Here is an 18,845-nt window from a genome sequence, read left to right as displayed (position 1 = left end):
AAGTGAAGTTGTAGCATCATTGTATGTAAATAATTTATATAGCTCCATCATCCAAACTCCCATACCTATTTGCTGTACCTTGGCTTCTTCTCGATAAAAGGTCTCCTACATTTTCAAGTGGTCCGGATGTATATTTAAAAGTAAATCATGTGCATACTTGTGGATTTTTCATTATAATTAATGGGAGATATAAAGTTTTGGTTTCACTTCCATATGAACCTGACAAATTGATTGGCCTCTGCCCTTGACCAAATCGAACTATATCCTGAATTATGTTCCAAAACCACACGCCTATTTTAAGTCAATATCATGTTATTGATGAACATCTGGTTATACAATACCAGGACTGAATCAAGGGTTTTCAATTTGCAGAGGGTCTCTACCATAACAATAAGATAGTCCCTCATTCTTCTTTTGCACACTCATCAATATAGTTCTGGTTGTTCTCTTTCTTTCCTAGCATAGATGGCATTATACATGCAAGTTTCCATAACTTTTTTTCAACAGTATTCAGGAGATAAATTGTTACTACAATCTAGTAGTGTATTTTCCATCTTTTGGATGGTCAGCTTTGATCATTGTTGCTGCCTTTCTTCAAGCAGGAGACAAGGTAGTAAGATGATGAATAAATCAAGGACAATAATATAATTCTGAAGGGAGTAGCAATAATAAAGCATCAATGAAAAGTAGGAAGGAGAAATCTTAACTAGGTGATAGAATTTGGTTACAAAGTTGAAAATCTATTACAATCATTCCTTCTCCTTTATTGACCTTACAAATATCAACTTTCCCAAATGACTAAGCTAAATAACAGACAACAATTATAAATGTTGCAAGTTAGTAGCAGCTGCAAAATGTTTTGCACTGTGTTAGGAAGAGATGCTTTGGAACTCTAAGAACACATCAGCTGCCAGCAATGTCTTTCTACAGGATCTGTGGCTGCTCTCTGCTTTAATGAATTGCAGTCAGGTGTTGTGTCTGTACTCACATATATGCCAAAGTATTTATTCTGAGTTAAATCTGAAACACTGCATCTTTCTGCTATACAATTTATTTTGGGTGGTTTAAAATGTATGCAAAAATGTTTTAGCTTCCTTAAAATGGAGAAGATTCTAAAAGCAGTGAGGCAGAAAATAAGTCAAAGCCCATGAATAAGATCATCAATGAGCCTGCAATTCAATCTTGATAGACCTGCTAAAATAATTTCTATTTTGGGCTTTTTATAGAAAAAAAAACTAGAACCACAAAGGATGCAATCTAGTATTAAAACAAATTTAAAAGTAATTAGCCTTGATTATGAAACAAAAAAGGAAACTAGTTAATCTGGTCAAGTAACATCTAGAAGTTTGATTTCTAAATGTTATTAGGAGCGCTGAAAAGCATTTACATTTTCTCAAAATGGCATCTTCTATGCATAATGCATTGCTATTCAGACACAGACAGAAAATGCAGATTGTTGGCATGGATTAATCAAATTATGTTATTCTTATATTCAATCTGTTCCCCATAATCAGCGGATTCAATGTAAGAGGTCTATTATAAACATTTGAACTCCTGAACAGCTTGGGATGGGGTATTCTGAAGAAAGCTTTCTTCTTTATCTGTATAAACATCTGAGATTCTGTTCCTGGTGCCTTGACAATGGTGATTTCCAGATAACAAAGGTTCCCAGATACAACAGCACTTTGGTCCTGGGACGCTGCTCTTTTAAAAAAAAGAGAGGATCCAACCATGCTGTTCTTCTGCAATCATGATCAATATTCTAGATCTCATTTGCCATGGGATATACATACATGATATTAATATTGCTAAGACAGAGGCTTTGGTTAAGTGATAGAAAATATAAAAGAGTTGTTTTTCTGATTACGTCAATGTTCAAGGATATACCACATTTTTAAAAAACCATAACATATGTAAAAAGAAATGTACAGTTGTAACTAACTACAAGAAACATGTTTACTGCAGGAACAGCCATTTCCTTGTAATATCTCTAGAGACATGATTCAAGGAACCAATGAACTCTTGCCTATAGATATAAACAAGATAGGGAATAAAGCTGAAGTCAAATGCAGTTATCCTGTTATGCAGAAAATAAAGTGTCTGTCCATGTCAAATTGTATATATTGCTAAGAAATGTTCATATTGGTATAAAGTGTAAAAATAAACATGCTTCTTGAACATATAGATCCAGAAAGCAACACGACTTCAGCCAATTTTCTGGATTATTTTTCTACATAATTTCTGCAGAACCTCATAAATCAGGCTGAGGAACCTGATAACAGTCCAGAGTTCAGATCAGTTTCTCTACCTACCCAGGCAGACTAGATGATGTTAAACAAATGGAAACCACACCCTCTGTTAGCACACTTCTCACCTCATGATCAGGAGGTACCATTCTCTATTTTCTCTCATGGACAGAAAATAGTGCTTTGAGCATATAAGATGAACTCGAGAGTTCATGCAAATAAAGTAGGGAACCAGTTAACACAGCTGCAAACTGTCCTGCTTGTTCCCTCATTAGGAAAAGCATGGCACTTGCTTTTCCCAACAAGGGATTTCCAGCTGGCAATCCAAGGGAAGTACCTGCAAGAGTGTCTGTCAATCTCAGCCACACTATACCTTTCTTTTTTGTGTCAAGGTATCACCTGTACCAAAACAACAACATGAACTGTTAAGAAATTACTCAGGAAACAAAGAAGAGCTTAATCTACATTTTAAAATAAATTCCATAATTGTGAAAATGCTTAAGAAATACAAAGGAACAAGGTCAAAGTATATATATACAAATATCTGTATATTTCAGCTAAAACTTTTCACCACTGGCACACATGTACTTAGCTAAAAATTTCAGAAAACCACTAATTTTGAAAGTTCACAGTACAGAAAAGGAATGTGTTTAAGAATACAAGGAAACAAGAATATAGTACCAAGTCTATAGGCTACTTAATTATAGCAATGGACAAACCAAACCACATTTTATCTATATGAAGATTAACAGCTGTGAGATAGATATTCAGCATATTTTGGGAAACAATTTAAGATAAATTATGCAGGATACAGTAAAAGTGCAAGAAAGCAGAAGAACAAATTTGGAATAGAGCAAAAAACCTGGTAAATATAAATATTTTCCAGATATACAGGAATACATTCAAATTTACAGAAAAGAAAATCTTGAGTCTTTCTAGAAAGGCCAGACAAAGGCAAGCACCATTGATAAACCCTCCACTATGGACATATGATTTTTTTAAAAACTAATAGTAAGTAATACTTCAAACCCATGAAAAAAGGGGGGTTCAAGTTAAGGTTGGTTCCAGGAATTTTCTTAGAGACAATATAGTTAATACTCTTGGCAACAATACTGAAATTGTTTGCCACTTTCTTCTTTTGGCACAAGAGAGGAAACATATTTAAGCTCCCAAATAGGATGAGGAAGGGGGTGGCATTCTGAAATTTGAAAACAGTTTGAAGTGATATAGTTGTTATCCATTATACTTTTCAAACAATATTCAAAGGCAGTCCTATACACAATATACTATCGGTAGTCCTCAACTTGCAACCACAAATTGAGCCTAAAATTTCTGTTGCTCAGCATGACAGTTCCAATGTTAAGCATTTTGCCCCCTTTTACAATCTTTTATAACAGTTATTAAGTGAATGTAGTTTCTCCCTTGACTTTGTCAGGTGATCACAAATCACATGACCATTGGACACTGCAACCATCTATATACATGCCAGTTGCCAAACATCCAAATTTTGGTCACAGGACCACTGAGATTCTGCAACTGTTGTATAAAAACTGGTTGTAAGTCATTTTTCTTTAGTGCATTTAAGTTTTAATGGTCACCAAACCAATGATTGTAAGTCAAAGACTCCCTGTACAGTGCCCCTGTAAGCTGATATTTATGTTAACTACTATGCAACATAACTTTTTCAGGTATTTTGTGTAACGAATTAAGAAAATGCACTTATATTTACATATTAAATAATGCAGAATAGAATTTTGAGTAAGCACGCACACAGTCATACCACAAGACATAAGCTAGAGAAAAGGACTAGGGGAGATACAGCAATATTCCAGTATTTGAGGAGCTGCGACAAAGAAGAGGGGCTCAACTTATTTTCCAAAGCACCAGAAGGCAAAACAAGAAACAATGGATAGAAACTAATCAAGGTGAGAAGCAACTTGGAATTAAGGGGAAACTTCCTAACAGTGAGAACAATTAACTAGTAGAACAGCTTGCCTCCAGAAGTTGTAGGTGCTTCACCACTGGACAGTTTTAAGAAAAGACTGAATAGCCACTTGCTCAAATTGTATAGGGGGTCCTGCTTGAGGGGAGGAGGATGTTGGATTAGAAAACCTCCAAGATCCCTTCCAGCTCCATTTTTATCTTCTAATTTAAAATAGTCACTGATTATTGTTACATAAGATGTATCGTACAAAGCACATATAAAACTTGAGACTTTGTTGTTATGTATGCATCAACCTTAACAAAGATTCCTATTTCCTATCCATATCTAACTCCTTATTTATGACACATATCATCACTTTGAAATCCAGGGCACTAAAAAATAAAGTGTGAGCAAATATTCTTTTCCACTTAAGAGACTGAGCACATCTACTTTCAACAGCAGAAAAGTAGCAAGTATAGTAGAAGTGTGACATTTCCACAAATGCTTGACTATGTATCATTTATTACAGAATATTTTACATCAACTTTTTCCAATCTGACACATTCCAGCTCACGCTTAATTATGGCATCTATCACAAGCTAACAAGAGCATTGCCATGCTGCCTATTAATGATAGAAGGTATTGTCCAACATACTGGAAGACACACAATTGTGAATTTAATCCAGCCTTTTCTGAACGCTGTGTAAGAACTTCACACCCATACTTCACTATTAAACAAATATATATTCAATATTCACTATTTCTCAATATTTTCCCTTGACTTGCTAGAATACTTAGGACAAATTACTTAGCAGCAAATGCATCTATCTGCCCATATCTAAATCTTTTATTTTCGGTTTAGCTATTACATTCAATATTTTAGTAAAATATGCAGCATGACTACTGCAGCACATCTGAATTCAGTGCTAACACATGTTTTTGTAAATCATGTAAAACCTATGTTCAAACTAATCAGAACTAAAGCCAATATATTCACTAAATGATATATATTGCATGACCAGGGACCTGTTTCAGTATGTGCATGAACTTCATATAGTATGCATTCAAAGGAAAAAATTTAATATTTTGTTCACTACCTTAAGTCAAAGACTCAAAATATATTACACTTTTACAAAGTAAAGGCTTCATAAAGTATATTATCAAAAAGCTAAATAACAGTCACATTAAAGCTATGAAAAGGTCTGTTCCTGCTTCTATTCCACTGACAAAAATAATAAATGCGTAAGATTTCATGGTTCAAATAATATTAACTGACAGATACAATACTTTTCCTCTCTGTAACTAAGGTAGTTTTAAACATATTTCATTCATATTACAAGCTTTTTCTCTGAAAAGCTCAAGCAGCACATGCAGCACTCCCTTCTCCAATATTTCACAATGATACCATGAAGTACATTGTATGACTAGACCAGAACTACCACTAAGTTTGGTGGTTGAATGTCTATTTAATCTGGGTCTTTAACAACACAGGCCAAGTTCAGTAAAATACCTAGTTCTGACAGATCCATGCACTGTACTTAAAAGACTATTCCAATCTCTGAAAATTGTTCCTTATCATATCCAACACTTTGCACAGGGGAAAACGAACACACATATCCAGGCTTTTTTGACAGATAGAAAAGGTATTCACAGATCAACTTTCTTTTCAATTTGAAAGATATTCCTCTTGCAGCTTCAACATTCAGAGCACTAGGCTAAGTACAACTTTAGCTAATATTTTAAAATATATATTTTTTTAAAACCGTGAGTTCCATCATTGCCCTCAGAGGCATAATCCAACATTTAGAGGATGCTTGCTTTCAACCCTCACAAAGCTCGAAGAACATCTGCGCTGCCTTAGGTGAAAGATATCAAAACTTTACAAAGTACTCCCCCCTTTAAAAAAACACAAACCCGACCCATCCCTTTAGCTTTTAGAATCCCGCGTAATGTGCCCGACTGAGCTAAACGGTAATAACTTTGCCTCCGCAAAATCCTATTCCCGAGGTAACCACTTCCATTCGGAAACGACAAGGGAGTAGGACCCTTTATCAACGCGGGGGGAGGGAGGGGGAATAAACCGGCGAGGAAACGCCTTGTTGACAACCACGGTGTGCCTGAGTTTGCTACACCACCCGGCCGTCCCCTTGCTAAGGATGAGCAAAGGACCCGGAAGATCCGTCCCCCTTGTGCCTCCTTCTCACCGACCCACCCACTCCCCAGCAGTACTGACAACCGGCGCTCCCCTCCCTCCTCTTCGGCGCGTTACCTTGCGGACCCCCTTGTAAATGTAGAAGTAAAGCTCCCGGCCCACATTGAAGCAGAGCCGGTCCCCATTGCCACTCTGGTCGTTGACGTTGACGAAAGAGACGCGAACGGGGTTGGAGCCCTGCGAATTGAAAGGCACCCGGTTGGGCCGGCTGTACTCCGAGTGGCTCAAGAGCTTGTAGAGCCCCTCGCGGGTGGTAAACTGGGTCTTAATCTCGTTCATCTCCTTCCCTCCTCCCTCCGCCGCCATCTTGGAAAGGAGCATTCATCGTCTTCCAGTACCCGGATGAAAGGCCAGCGCGCAGACGCACCAAAGAAGGAAATTGTTTCTCCTGCCTGAAAGCGCATGAAGGGAAGCTGGCGAAACGTTCGTGCCATGAAGTGGGAGGAGCGAAGCTTTTCCCTGTTTACCGCGATGCTGCGCATGCGTCAGTTCGGCCTGGTGCAACGGGATGAGGTGGAAAAGATTAAAAGCGATGAGCTTTCGGAATGAAGGAAGTGATGGGAAGATTAAAAGAGATGGGCTTTCGGAGTGAGCATGCGCCGAAGGGGAAACTACTTCCTGGTGGTTTTGCGTTGTAATTTTGTATTGGTAAGAGGAAAGTTGCAGCAAGCGCTTCATAGGTACTTCTGTACGAAAATAATGCAGATTAACTGCGGATGTGTATTTGGAAAATATATTGCACACATTCTTCGTTGCTTAATTCGTACTATATTCTTCATTTGTATTGCTGCGATTGTATAACAGCTGTTATTATCCAGTGATTCAACTTTTGGTTACTCATTCAATCTTCACAAATAAATACTATATAATCTGTTGCTTCTTGCCTCCCAAGAATGGGGAGGGATTTTCTGTATAAATGCATTTACGAATACAATGGAAAGTTGTCACACCCCTGTTAAAATGCCAGAGTTTTGTAAATGTTAAAAAAAAAAGATCAAGATAAATCACTTTGGAATTTTTTCCATTCTTAGCATAACACGAAGTGTACATTTGAAAAACAAATCTTTTATGCGGAAAATAAATAGGAATGTGGCTGCAAAACTGTTCACATCCTCTTGTAAGTAGGTAGGTGGCTGTATTCAGAATAACACCTTCCAACACAATGATGACCGAAAGCATACCCCCATGTCAAGAAAATAATAGCTTCACTAGAAGATCACATTTTGGAATGGACCAGCCAGAGTCTGGAGTGAATCCATCTGAAAATCTGTGGGGTGACTTGAAGTCTATGCACAGGAGATACCTTCACAATCTGGCTGATTTGGAGTTCTTTTTCAAGGAAAAGTGGGCAAAGATTCCCAAAGCAAGATGTGCTGTGCTGATAGGTTCCTACCAAAAGACTGAATGCTGTCATAAAAACCAACAAATTATTAGTTTTAGGGTGTGTATCCTTATGCAACCATATTATTGTAAGTTTTTTTTTTTTTTCCCCCTAAAAGTTTTCAGTTTGATTTTCAATTGAGCAGTACAGCTTATATGTTATATTAAAAATGGAAAGAATGCTGGAGTGATTTATCTTGGTCTGATTTTTTTACCTCTCAAAAACCTGACATTTTAACAGGGGTATGTAGACTTTCCTTATTTATTGTACCTTGCAACAATTCCTTTTATTTTCCGGATACTTAATTGCATTAAGATTGTATCTTAAAGACTTGAAAAATTATTACAGTGTGGCATAAGTCAGCCTACTTCATTAAATGCAGAGAGATATAAGCAAGTGATTGTACATAAGGGCTGCCATATTTTACTTTATTGTCACTGCACCTTGTACAACGAAATCAAACACCATCTTCAGTGCACATCATGAACATGAACATGAAAATAAACACAAACACACATCCTTCACCCTTCACACATTGAACCGGAAACCCTCCCAACACCACACCAACACTGCACTATACAGCAGAACTGAATATCTGAACTGAAAAAAGTCTTAAGTAATCACCGTGTGAAAACAAAAGATAAAGAGCTGTTTGTATCTGCTTCCATGTGGTGATTAGTTGTATTTTTGCAACCCACATATGCTAGTCATGTACATACTGTATATGATGCCTGAGATTTTAAAAAAGGGTATAGACTTTAGTACTGTACTGCACTTTGCAATCAGATGCATCTGATCTCCATAATATTTTGCATGTTACAACATAAGCTACATAACTAGATATGCAAATATACTCAGGTTGTATGTTGCTAATTCATTTAAGAATGCAAATACTGTAATGTCAAAAGGTCTTCCCCAACAGTAATAAGGAATTACTGTATGTAAGGAACTACTTTCCAAAAAGTTGGAAAAACCATTAGCTACTTTTTCTACAAGCCTCCAAACCACTATAAACCATTTTTCAAGACTGAATAAAACAATCTCTCTCAATTCAGTTTCAATATCACTTATTTTTAGTATTGTAAAATGTTACCTTCAAGATCTGGTGTATAAACATAATACTCTGTTTGAGCTCCTCCAAACAACCCATTTATTGTGGTAGAAAAATGTCCCATTTACCTAACCATTTGCTGTGGGGCTTTGTGTCTCCATGGCTCCTTCTGCTATAATATTTTGTTAATGAGCCATTTTCTTTTTTGTTGGGTAGTTTGGTCAGGAAAATGTCAACCTAGTGCAAAGTTGAATGTGGGTCTTCAAGAAGAGTGGTATTTCCATTGATAAGTAGTAAATAAGTAGAAAGCAACACCAGTTGGGAAGAGCAGCCACATCTGTACATCATGTCTTCCATTTGGGCACCAATGTAGAAGATATATATTTGGCCAAATTGTTTGCTGTGAGGTTACAGTCATTATAATCTATTTTACACAGGGTGAGTATGTGTGAATCAAGCAGGGGCCATTACAAAAGTAAGCTGGTTTCCAAGCATCCAAATTGTAGTCACATGACTGGGGAAGGTAGTACGGTTAATAATTTTGAAAATAGCTTGTTAGTAACCTTTTCTGAGGCCATCGTAACTGCAAACCATTGTTAAAAAATAAGTAAATAAGTAAAAAATTACCTGCACTGGCCTTCTTACTGAGCCTTTATGGAAAACATGTTGTGAGACAAATGGTTTTTATATATTTTCTTCTCATCTCAAGAATTGGAAAGATGAGCCTATACGTCTAGCTAGGTATTCTATGCTGTAGATCAGGGGTGTCAAACTTGCGGGCCAGATGTGTCACACTGGCCACACCCACCCACGGTTTAGCAAAGGAAAAAAGTTGCAATATATCATGTGACAACAGTGTGTCATTGTGAGTTTGACACCCCTGCTGTAGATGATAATGCTCTGAATGCCATATGAAAAATGTTAGAAAATCATCTACAAACCCTTATAAATTGGTATATAAGCAATTTGTCTTCAGTTAATTTAGTTTAACCAGTCATATTTAGAAACATTTCCAGCAAATCATAGCTGTGAAAACCAGCACCTTGAATAACATCCAGAAGCCAACTGATAACCAGTACAGCTCACATAGCAGTGGTGACATGTGCATAAAGGGAGAAGTGCCTGTTACTGCTTGCACCATTGCATTTTGAACCAGCTGTAGCTGCTGGCTGGTCTTCAAGGGCAGCCTTGTTTTATACTGTCTGATCCGGTAGCTTCATTTTTGCATTTTCACTGCTATTGTTACAAATGGCACTTTTTACATTTTGTAATCGTATATCTTCCTTCAAATCATATAATGATGAGGACTTTTCTTCATGGAACCTACAGCAGTAGTACTGACTAGCCGTTACAGCACTACTACAAGACAATTGTTTTATTTATTCAGAAAACCTATATGCCTGCCCTTCTTCAGTCACAACTCTGGGTGGCTCATAGCAGTTGTACAGAACCAAAACATCATAGAAAAACAATAAAAATAATAAAAAAGCAATAATGGCAACAAGAGAAACTTGGAGCCACAACCAATCTCCTCCAATGCAGCTAGCACCACCATCTCCAGGCTCCAACCTCACCTTACCCCAGCATTAGGAGGAAGGAGTAGCCTTTAGCAGCCTTCTAGAAGGCCAAGAGGCTGGGGATCTGATGAAGGGAAGAATATTCTATCTAAGGGAATACTAAGGGAATTCCACCAGGCAAGAGTTGCTATGGAAAAGGGACCTTTCCTTCATTCCACTAGATGGCAAAATTTAAGGGAGAGATCAAGTCTGCTCTTTTCTATGTTGGTAGAACTGGGCAGATACACTCAGAGAGAAGTGATTGTGCAAATAACCTGTCTGTGTGCTAGGTAGAGCTTAAGATAACCACCAGTCTTGAATTAAAACTGGGGGGGGAAATGGGAGTCAGTGCAGCTCACACAATAGGGGTGTATAATGGGCAAACCTTGGGGTATCCCAAACCACATACACTCTTGCATTCTAGACCAGTTGTAACTTCCAAGTGATCTTCAAGAGCAGCCCCATATAGTATGTTGCAGTAGTGCAATCAGGAAGCAACCAAGGCATAAATGAACATGAGCGAGGACTCCAGTCCAGAAATTGGCATAATTGGCACTGTGGTAAAATGGATGGCCAATAAATTTAATCAACCGATAAAATGAATCTTTGCAAAAGCTCCTTAGCCACCGCTATGATCTGCTCCTTGAGTAGGAGCTGTGAGTCTAGGAAGATACTCTCCCCCATCTAATGGTATGTGGGAGCTTACCTTAAAGACAGGGGGAAGACCTCAACCCGGGCAATGGTTTGATAAGAGGCAGCTTATCCTGCAGCAGGTATGTGAACATGGCAAACATCTCAGAAGGAACCCACCTTACTTTCTTGGCCTATAAAGCAAGAAGGGGGGTGGGGTGTATACTTTCAGACTATTCCCATAGGAAAAATGTGTCATGGGTTTAGCTTGAGAGCAAACTATACATTAAAATAAAATTATTGGGAACAGTATGTGCACAACTCATGCCACAAGCTTACCCATTATTTACTCAAGTAATCTAACATTCTGGGTCACTATTACAAAAACAGATAAATATAAGCTCAGATTCTGCATTCTTACAAGCAGCTTTCTTGAAAGTGCTTCCACTCAGCTTGGATTTGTATAATAGCCTAAATATGATTGGCTGCTGTGTGCTTGTGCTCTGACTATTAAACCAACTAAATGAGGAGGAATGCTTATATATGCACTATCTAAGCTAAATATATGTAAGCGGCAATGAGAATTACATGGTTTGAATATGATGTTAATGGTGTAGGACAGGGGTCTGCAACCTTAAACACTCAAAAGAGCCATTTGGACCCGTTACCCACAGAAAAAACACCGGGAGCCACAAAACCTGGGTGGGCGTGGCCAACTCAATGTCACTCCCCCATCATATGACACACCCCCAGCCACGCCTGCCCAGGTTTTGTGGCTCCCAGTGTTTTCTGTGGGAAATCGGTTTCTTCTCCCTCTCCCTCTCCCTCTCTCCCTCTCTCTCTCCTTCCCTTCCTTTCTTTCTCCCCTTCTCTCTCATTTGTTTCCTCTCTTTTCCCTCTCTCTCATTCTTTCCCTCCAGCTCTCTCATTTCTCTCCATCTCCCCCTTCTCTCTCTCATTCTCCCCATCATTTTCTCATTTCTCTCTTTCTCCCCTTTTTCTCTACCACTCATTTTTATTTTTCTCTCCTTTTTCCTCTCCCTCCCTCTGTCTTTCTTTTTCTTTGTTTCTTTTTCTCTCTCCTCTCATTTGTTTCCTCTCTTTTCCCCCCTCTCTCATTCTCTCTCTCCAGCTCTTTCTCCCCTCTCTCTCTCCTTTCTCTCTCTCTCTCTCTCTCCTCTGTGTCTCTTCTCTCTCTCTCTCGGAAAGCCGAGGCTGGGCTGACCCAGTGAGGTCTCCTTGGGGCTCTTCGCTACTCCTTTTCTTTCTTCTTGGCAACTTCTTGGGAAATCAGGCTGGCAAAGAAGCGAGCATCAGCTCTGGCAGCAGCTTCCTTCTCCTTCTCACGCGTCCCCCTTGCTGGCTGTTGCAGGGCCTGGAGAGCACACACTGTTATATTCTGAGCATGGGTGCAAGGAACGGAGACGAGGAAGTGAACGGTGAACTTCAACTCTTTATTAACTATCAGGAACGGAGCAAAAGCCTTGGACAGCAGCAGCTCTTTTATAGAGCCTGCTTTTCTAGTAAGGTTGTCAAGCTTTATTAAATGCATTTACTTAGTTCATAACACACACAAGCAGGGATATCCTCCTCAAGCGAGCGGCTGGGCTTGGCCAAAGTGCAGCGAAGGCATGCGGAGCTGGCGGGTTGACTTGCTGATGGGCGAGTGTCTTTGGCGAAGGTGCTACAACTTTCTTCTAGCAGGGCAGCGGGAAGAGGGAGCTGGCCCCACCAAACCTTGCATACCCACCCCAGGGATCAAGCTCGGAGAAAGCCATAGCACCTTCTCCACAGATGCTCGTCCTTCAGCTGTCAATCTGCCAACTCCACATGACTTCGCTGCACTTTGGCTGATCCTGGCTGCTCGCTTGAGGAGTGTATCCCCGCTTGGGCATGCCCTCCCGGCCCCACAACAGCTGCCCAGGGGGTTGCATGAGGAGAAGGAGGAGAAAGCCACTGCCACGGCTCATGCTCCTCAACTGCAGGCCTATCCCCCCCTTCTGTTGTACCCTCCTCACGGATCCCATTCCCACCCCACCAGCCCTTGTGTTAGCGAGGCTGGCATTGGCCGTGGCCGGGTTGGGCCAGTGTCTCGGGGTGGAGAGCCGGTCGCACGACTGGGTCAGCAGAGAGCCACAGGAGAGGGGTCAAAAAGCCACATGTGGGAGCCACAGATTGCTGACACCTGGTGTAGGAGATGGACAAGAAAAAATTGTGTTGAATTTTCCCCATCAGAATCTGAATGTGCTGTTTTGGCTCCCTCTGCTGAATCTGTGTCAAATTGCAAGAAGTTAACACCTATTTATTTTTAAAAGAAATACTACAGTATAGTGCAGGGGTGTCCAACCTTGGCAACTTTAAGACTTGTGGACTTCAACTCCCAGAATTCCTAAGTTGCCAAGGTTGGACACCCCTGTAGTGTTTACAGAGTTAAGGGGCAAGATCTCTTTTTTTGCTTTTCCATATCTCATCTCTCTTTTTCTTCAGGTCTATAAATATGCAACAGAATTAAATGGGAACACAATTAAATGATAAAAGAAGCTGTATAATTTTTGCTGGGTTAGCAAAATCATATGCATCATTTCATGCAGCAATTCTTGAATGATGGAAATTATCTCATCATGATATGGTGATTACATAGTGAATATTCACATGATGTATCTGTCATACTTGTAATGATCCAGCTAATGATTAAACAGCTTGCGATGATAAAATGCAAAACTGCAAGGGGAAAATAGGTACAGTACTCAAAATTGCACTTCCGCTTTGAATAATGTTCAGACCTTGACACATAAACTTGAAGACATCAACCTGGTGGATTTTGGTGCAGCATTCATGGTTTTAAAACTCTACAAAAGTTCTGACAAGGAATTTGTACAATATCTTAATTATTAATATAGACATAATTATTAAACATGGAGGGCTCCTGAAATGCTGTTACACAGAAGAAAATAAATTTGGAGGGCAATATTTACAGCTGTTGGAGTTACTATGAACTATAAAGGCATTCATGAGTTGGCTCCAATTTGTTGCAAATCTGTCTATAGCTTTTGAAGCTTTGTAAGTGACACCGAAAAAAGCCATGAACTATTTCAGAATGAAATCCTTTTTCTGAAAGATGTAGTACTGCAAAATAGGCTGGCCTTAGATTTGTTATTAGTGGAACAAGGGGGAGGGGTCTATATGTACATGAATCAAAGCTGCTGTATGTTTCATGAAGGCTTTGTTACCCAGCAACAGAAATTAGCTAAAAAAATTCTATCCTGGTAAGAAACAGGGAAATCTTTCAAGAAAACCAAAACATTTGGGCCTTGTTGACAGATTAGGACAAATGAAATATTTATTGCTTGTGGAAATGGCTAAGATTGAACATAGCCTGCCGGGATGCTGCCTACTTCAATGTGTCCCTTTAATATCTGCAAGGCAGTGTTGCCATTATTCTCTTAGTTCTGCCCTAAGGAACATTCCCATGCAATTTCAGGTGTTAATTGCTCACTTGCTTACTAAATATAAGAGTGGTTCAGTAAACAATAGGTTGCAAACCAAGTGGAGGATTTGTATTCTGGAATTTTAGGCTTCATTGACAGCTTTTTAATAAAGGTGATGCTAGCATTTTAGCATGTCATCCATGTTCCTTTTTTGAAGTTTAGGAAACATGTTTTTCCTTTTAGCCAAAGCATTTCCTTTGATATTCAAAAAGTAGCCTATTCAGAAAGTAAATATGGTTGTAGTCTAAAATCCCGAGTGTTGCAAGTGTTACAGAAAAAAACCCAGGTGGGAAAGTGGAAGATGTAACATGTTTTAAGAGTGTCTTTTCTCAGTCTAATCAAATTTATTTATTCATTCATTCATTCATTCATTCATTCATTCATTCATTTATTGGACTGCAGAAAAAACAATTACTACCAACCTGCCTTCCATTGAGGACCTGTATACTGCACGAGTCAAAAAGAGGGCTGTGAAAATATTTACAGACCCCTCACATCCTGGACGTAAACTGTTTCAATTCCTACCCTCAAAACAATGCGATAGAGCACTGCACACCAGAACTACTAGACACAAGGACATTTTTTTCCCGAACGCCATCACTCTGCTAAACAAATAATTCCCTTAACACTGTCAAACTATTTACTAAGTCTGCATTACTATTGCTATTACTATTAATTCTCCCATCCTTCCTTTCACCCATCTCTTCCCACTTATAACTGTATGACTGTAACTTTATAGCTTGTATCCTTACGATTTATAGTGACTTTTTCCTAGTATGATTTAATTGCTTATTGTACCCTATGACTTATTAAGTGTTGTACCTTATTATTCTTGACTCTTGATGAATGTATCTTTTCTTTTAATGTACACTGAGACCATATGCACCAAGACAAATTCCTTGTGTGCCCAATCACATTTGGCCAAGAAAGAATTCTATCTGTTTGATTTGTTGTTTTCTGCCATATCACTTATGCATTTGTTTCTGTACCCTATGTAAAGATTTGAAACACTCTTACTTTTTGCTTTGCCTAAAGTTCTGTGCATGTGTGTTTGTGTGTGTGTGTGTGTGTGTGTGTGTGTGTGAGAGAGAGAGAGAGAGAGAGAGAGAGAGAGAGAGAGAGAGAAGATATGGTAGATGGATGGATGGATGGATGGATGGATGGATGGATGGATGGACGGAGACGGTATTCAGCAGGTTCTGACCAGTTCTGGAGAACCGGTAGCAGAAATTTTGAGTAGTTCAGAGAACCGGCAAATGCCACGTCTGACTGGAGATTTTACAGTATCCTTCCTCTGCCACGACCACCAAGCCACGCCCACAGAACCAATAGTAAAAAAAATTGAATCCCACCACTGGTGTGTGTGTGTAAGAAAGAAAGAGAGGGAGGGAGGCACAGAGAGAGAGGGGTGGGGTGGGGGGGAGACTTTACTTAGATGTAATGTTTCTCTCCCAAATTCAGGACGGAGTTCTTTCTAGCGCCACGTCACTGCCTGAATTTCTTAGGCAGGAATACCTCACACTGAATGAAACCCACCTCCAATTCCTTGCCACTGTAGGCAGCAAAGTGGGACACTATGATCAGCATTCCTTCCATCTATGTCCTACCATTCAGACAACTAATTTTAATGCTGTACCAGAAGTACATCTAAGTTAGATGCAGGATCAGGTCTCCAGCATTGCCATGTTGTTTCTTAATATTTATGAGAATTTTCTTCAGATTGAGTGATTGTATGTATGCAAATACAATACAGGCCTGATACTGATTGCCTGAAAAAAACGCAATGTCATTGTCTAGCGTAGATCATTTATTAATAACTGATTTGAATGGATTGAGCTGTGAGTTGTAGGTGACAACCAGTGGTGTTCCGTTCTTTTATAGTCTATATCAGGGGTGTCCAACCTTGGCAACTTTAAGACTTGTGGACTTCAACTCCCAGAATTCTGGGAGTTGAAGTCCACAAGTCTTAAAGTTGCCAAGGTTGGACACCCTGGTCTATATATTTTAATCTGCTGACCTTCGGAATTGATCAGGCTGTATTGATCAGTTTTGTTGGGTGGGTGGTTCTGTCTTCTGAATGCCTAGTTTAATTCCATCAGCTGAGCCACTTTCTCAAGTGAGTCTGACAAAGTGGTTGTGGTGTAGAGCAGGACTTTGATGTGTAGGTTTACTGCATAATATTGTATTTGTGTGCCCACTGTGTAGTTTTACAACATAGGTCTACAAACTTGGCAACTTTAAGACTTTGTGGACTTTAACTCCCAGAATTCTGGGAGTTGAAGTCCACAAGTCTTAAAGTTGCCAAGTTTGGGAGCCCCTGTTTTGCAAGGACATTAAGGAAGTGGTTTTTCTCCTACATGGGTGTATTTGTTTATGCTTTCAAAAAAGTGAAGACCTTTACCACTGATATCTGTCTTAGTCTGCTTGTCATTTTTAATTATCTCGGCAGAACATTTTGTCAACTTCTTCAAAGAACTTTTACATCATCTGACTCACAAGTGGACCAGAGATGGTATTCAGCAGGTTCTGACCAGTTCTAGAAAACCGGTAGTGGAAATTTTGAGTAGTTCGGAGAACCGGCAAATGTCACCTCTGACTGGCCCTGCCTCCATCTATTCTCCCGAGTCCCAGCTGATTGGCTGGGTCTTGTTTAGTTGTCCTGCACAGAGGAACAGAGTTGGAAAGCAGGTTAGTGGGGTTGGGAGGGAATGGGATTTTGCAGTGTCCTTCCCCTGGAGTGGGGTGGGAATGGAGATTTTACAATATCCTTCCACTGCCACACCTACCAAGCCACGCCCACTAAGCCATGCCATGCTCACCAAGCCACGCCCACAGAACTGGTAGTAAAACAAATTGAATCCCACCACTGGGCCAGCCATTCTCTCTCAGCTCAACTCACTTCACTGGGTTGTTGTTTGGGGCAAATAGAAGGATTATGAACTTATTATTCAATTTACAAAAAGGTTTCCAAAGCCTTGAAGAAATCTTTGAGATTGAGATTCAATCTTATGACAGCAACTTGAAGATCAAGATTGTTAGAAGCAAAAGAAAGGACTATAAAGTTGATTTATTTGATCAGGATTAAAATAAGATTTTTTTAAAAAATATGGAAAATCTTTATGGGCTTTTTGCCAACACTTGGAATTCCTATAGGATAATGGGAGATGAGAAGATGTGAAATCTGTATGTAATATTATGGAGGGCGGGGAAATTAAATTGTCTATACTTGTTGCAAGGAAGATTGGGAGTCGTTTCTTTAATTGTTTAATTGGTTTTTCTCGTTTTTGTCTTTTTTTGTTTTTCATTTTTGCATGTGTATTTCTTTTTTTCTATATTCTTATTTTCTCTGATTTCTGTTTGAATGACCTTTCAATATTAAACTCTTTAATAAAAGTATTTTAGAAAAAAATAAAAGAAGCATGGGAAATTTATTTCTGATTTTGTTGTCTTTATTTTTATTTGTATTATTTTTATACTTATTTCTAGTAAAAGGCATGATTAGATAGCTAACCCTTGAATAAATCCTGTAACCACAGCTGAAGCAAGAGCAATGTTAAAATAGTAAAGACTGTATAAATTATTCATAAAATAGAATCAGCTTACCTATGAGAGAAAGGCCCCATTCAAGAAATCTGTTGCTCATTTGCAAATAGCTGTAAGCAGGTTCTCCCCTCTTTAAAGTTGAGCTGTTAAGGTCAGTGAAGACCCACTTGTCTTTATATGAACACATGATGGGCAGAGTTTTTTGCATCATCATGACCAGCATCTTACCTTTTTTTAAAACCATACCTGTTGATGCCCCTCCCATGGCTCCTTTCAGATAGCTCAGGGACATTCACAGAGAGGGAATAAGGGGTACTGGCTTGGTGCTTTAGACAAAATTAAATAACTTATTTTAAGACTCTTATCTTGGAAGAGAATTTGCAGATTAGCCTTGGTGGATGTGAATTGATGACAGCAAAAGGACTAAATCGAAGAAATGAACAAACTAACATCTAAATGTACCCTTATTTGTATTGCTCCGCTTTGGATCTACAATTCAATTTTCAATATTCAGTTCAGTCAGTTCACTTTTCTACTGTGTGTCCGGAAGTGTTATAATGAATGTTTCATTTTGCTGAAGAGTTTGACTTGGCACAGGTAAGATATTTTTTTTTCTCAGATGGCTTGATCATCCTCAAGAAAAGCCAGTTGGAAGCAGAGACAACGGTGGAGACACCTAAGAGCAGGTTAAACCAGCTATCCCTCTCCCCCCCCCTTTTATCTCTCTCTGCCTCCTCCTCTTGTTTCTCTGCCACTAGGTATCAAATGAGTTCTCTGGCTGGAACTGTTCTTCATTAGTTCACAATGTTTTAGG

At 39.1% G+C, this 18,845-nt stretch overlaps 1 protein-coding gene across 3 annotated transcripts in view; it reads right to left on the bottom strand.

The window, feature by feature from the left end:
* The window catches only part of WDR20 (WD repeat domain 20), a 56,617-nt gene extending 49,901 nt beyond the window's left edge, over positions 1–6,716 (bottom strand). For all 3 annotated transcript variants that reach the window (XM_026680193.2, XM_026680192.2, XM_026680194.2), the window contains exon 1: positions 6,440–6,716. In XM_026680193.2, coding sequence (XP_026535978.1) covers positions 6,440–6,703 — 264 coding nt within the window. In that variant the 5' untranslated portion in view covers positions 6,704–6,716. The remainder of the gene's footprint in view (positions 1–6,439) is intronic.
* Positions 6,717–18,845: the final 12,129 nt, after the last annotated feature.

Source organism: Notechis scutatus, chromosome 1 (genome assembly GCF_049901735.1).
Source record: "Notechis scutatus isolate UNSWTSFEM ecotype Mainland chromosome 1, rNotScu1.2, whole genome shotgun sequence".
NCBI classification, from domain to species: Eukaryota; Metazoa; Chordata; class Lepidosauria; order Squamata; family Elapidae; genus Notechis; species Notechis scutatus.
Note: the sequence above shows the minus strand (reverse complement) of the source record. Positions and strands in the feature narration are given on the sequence as shown.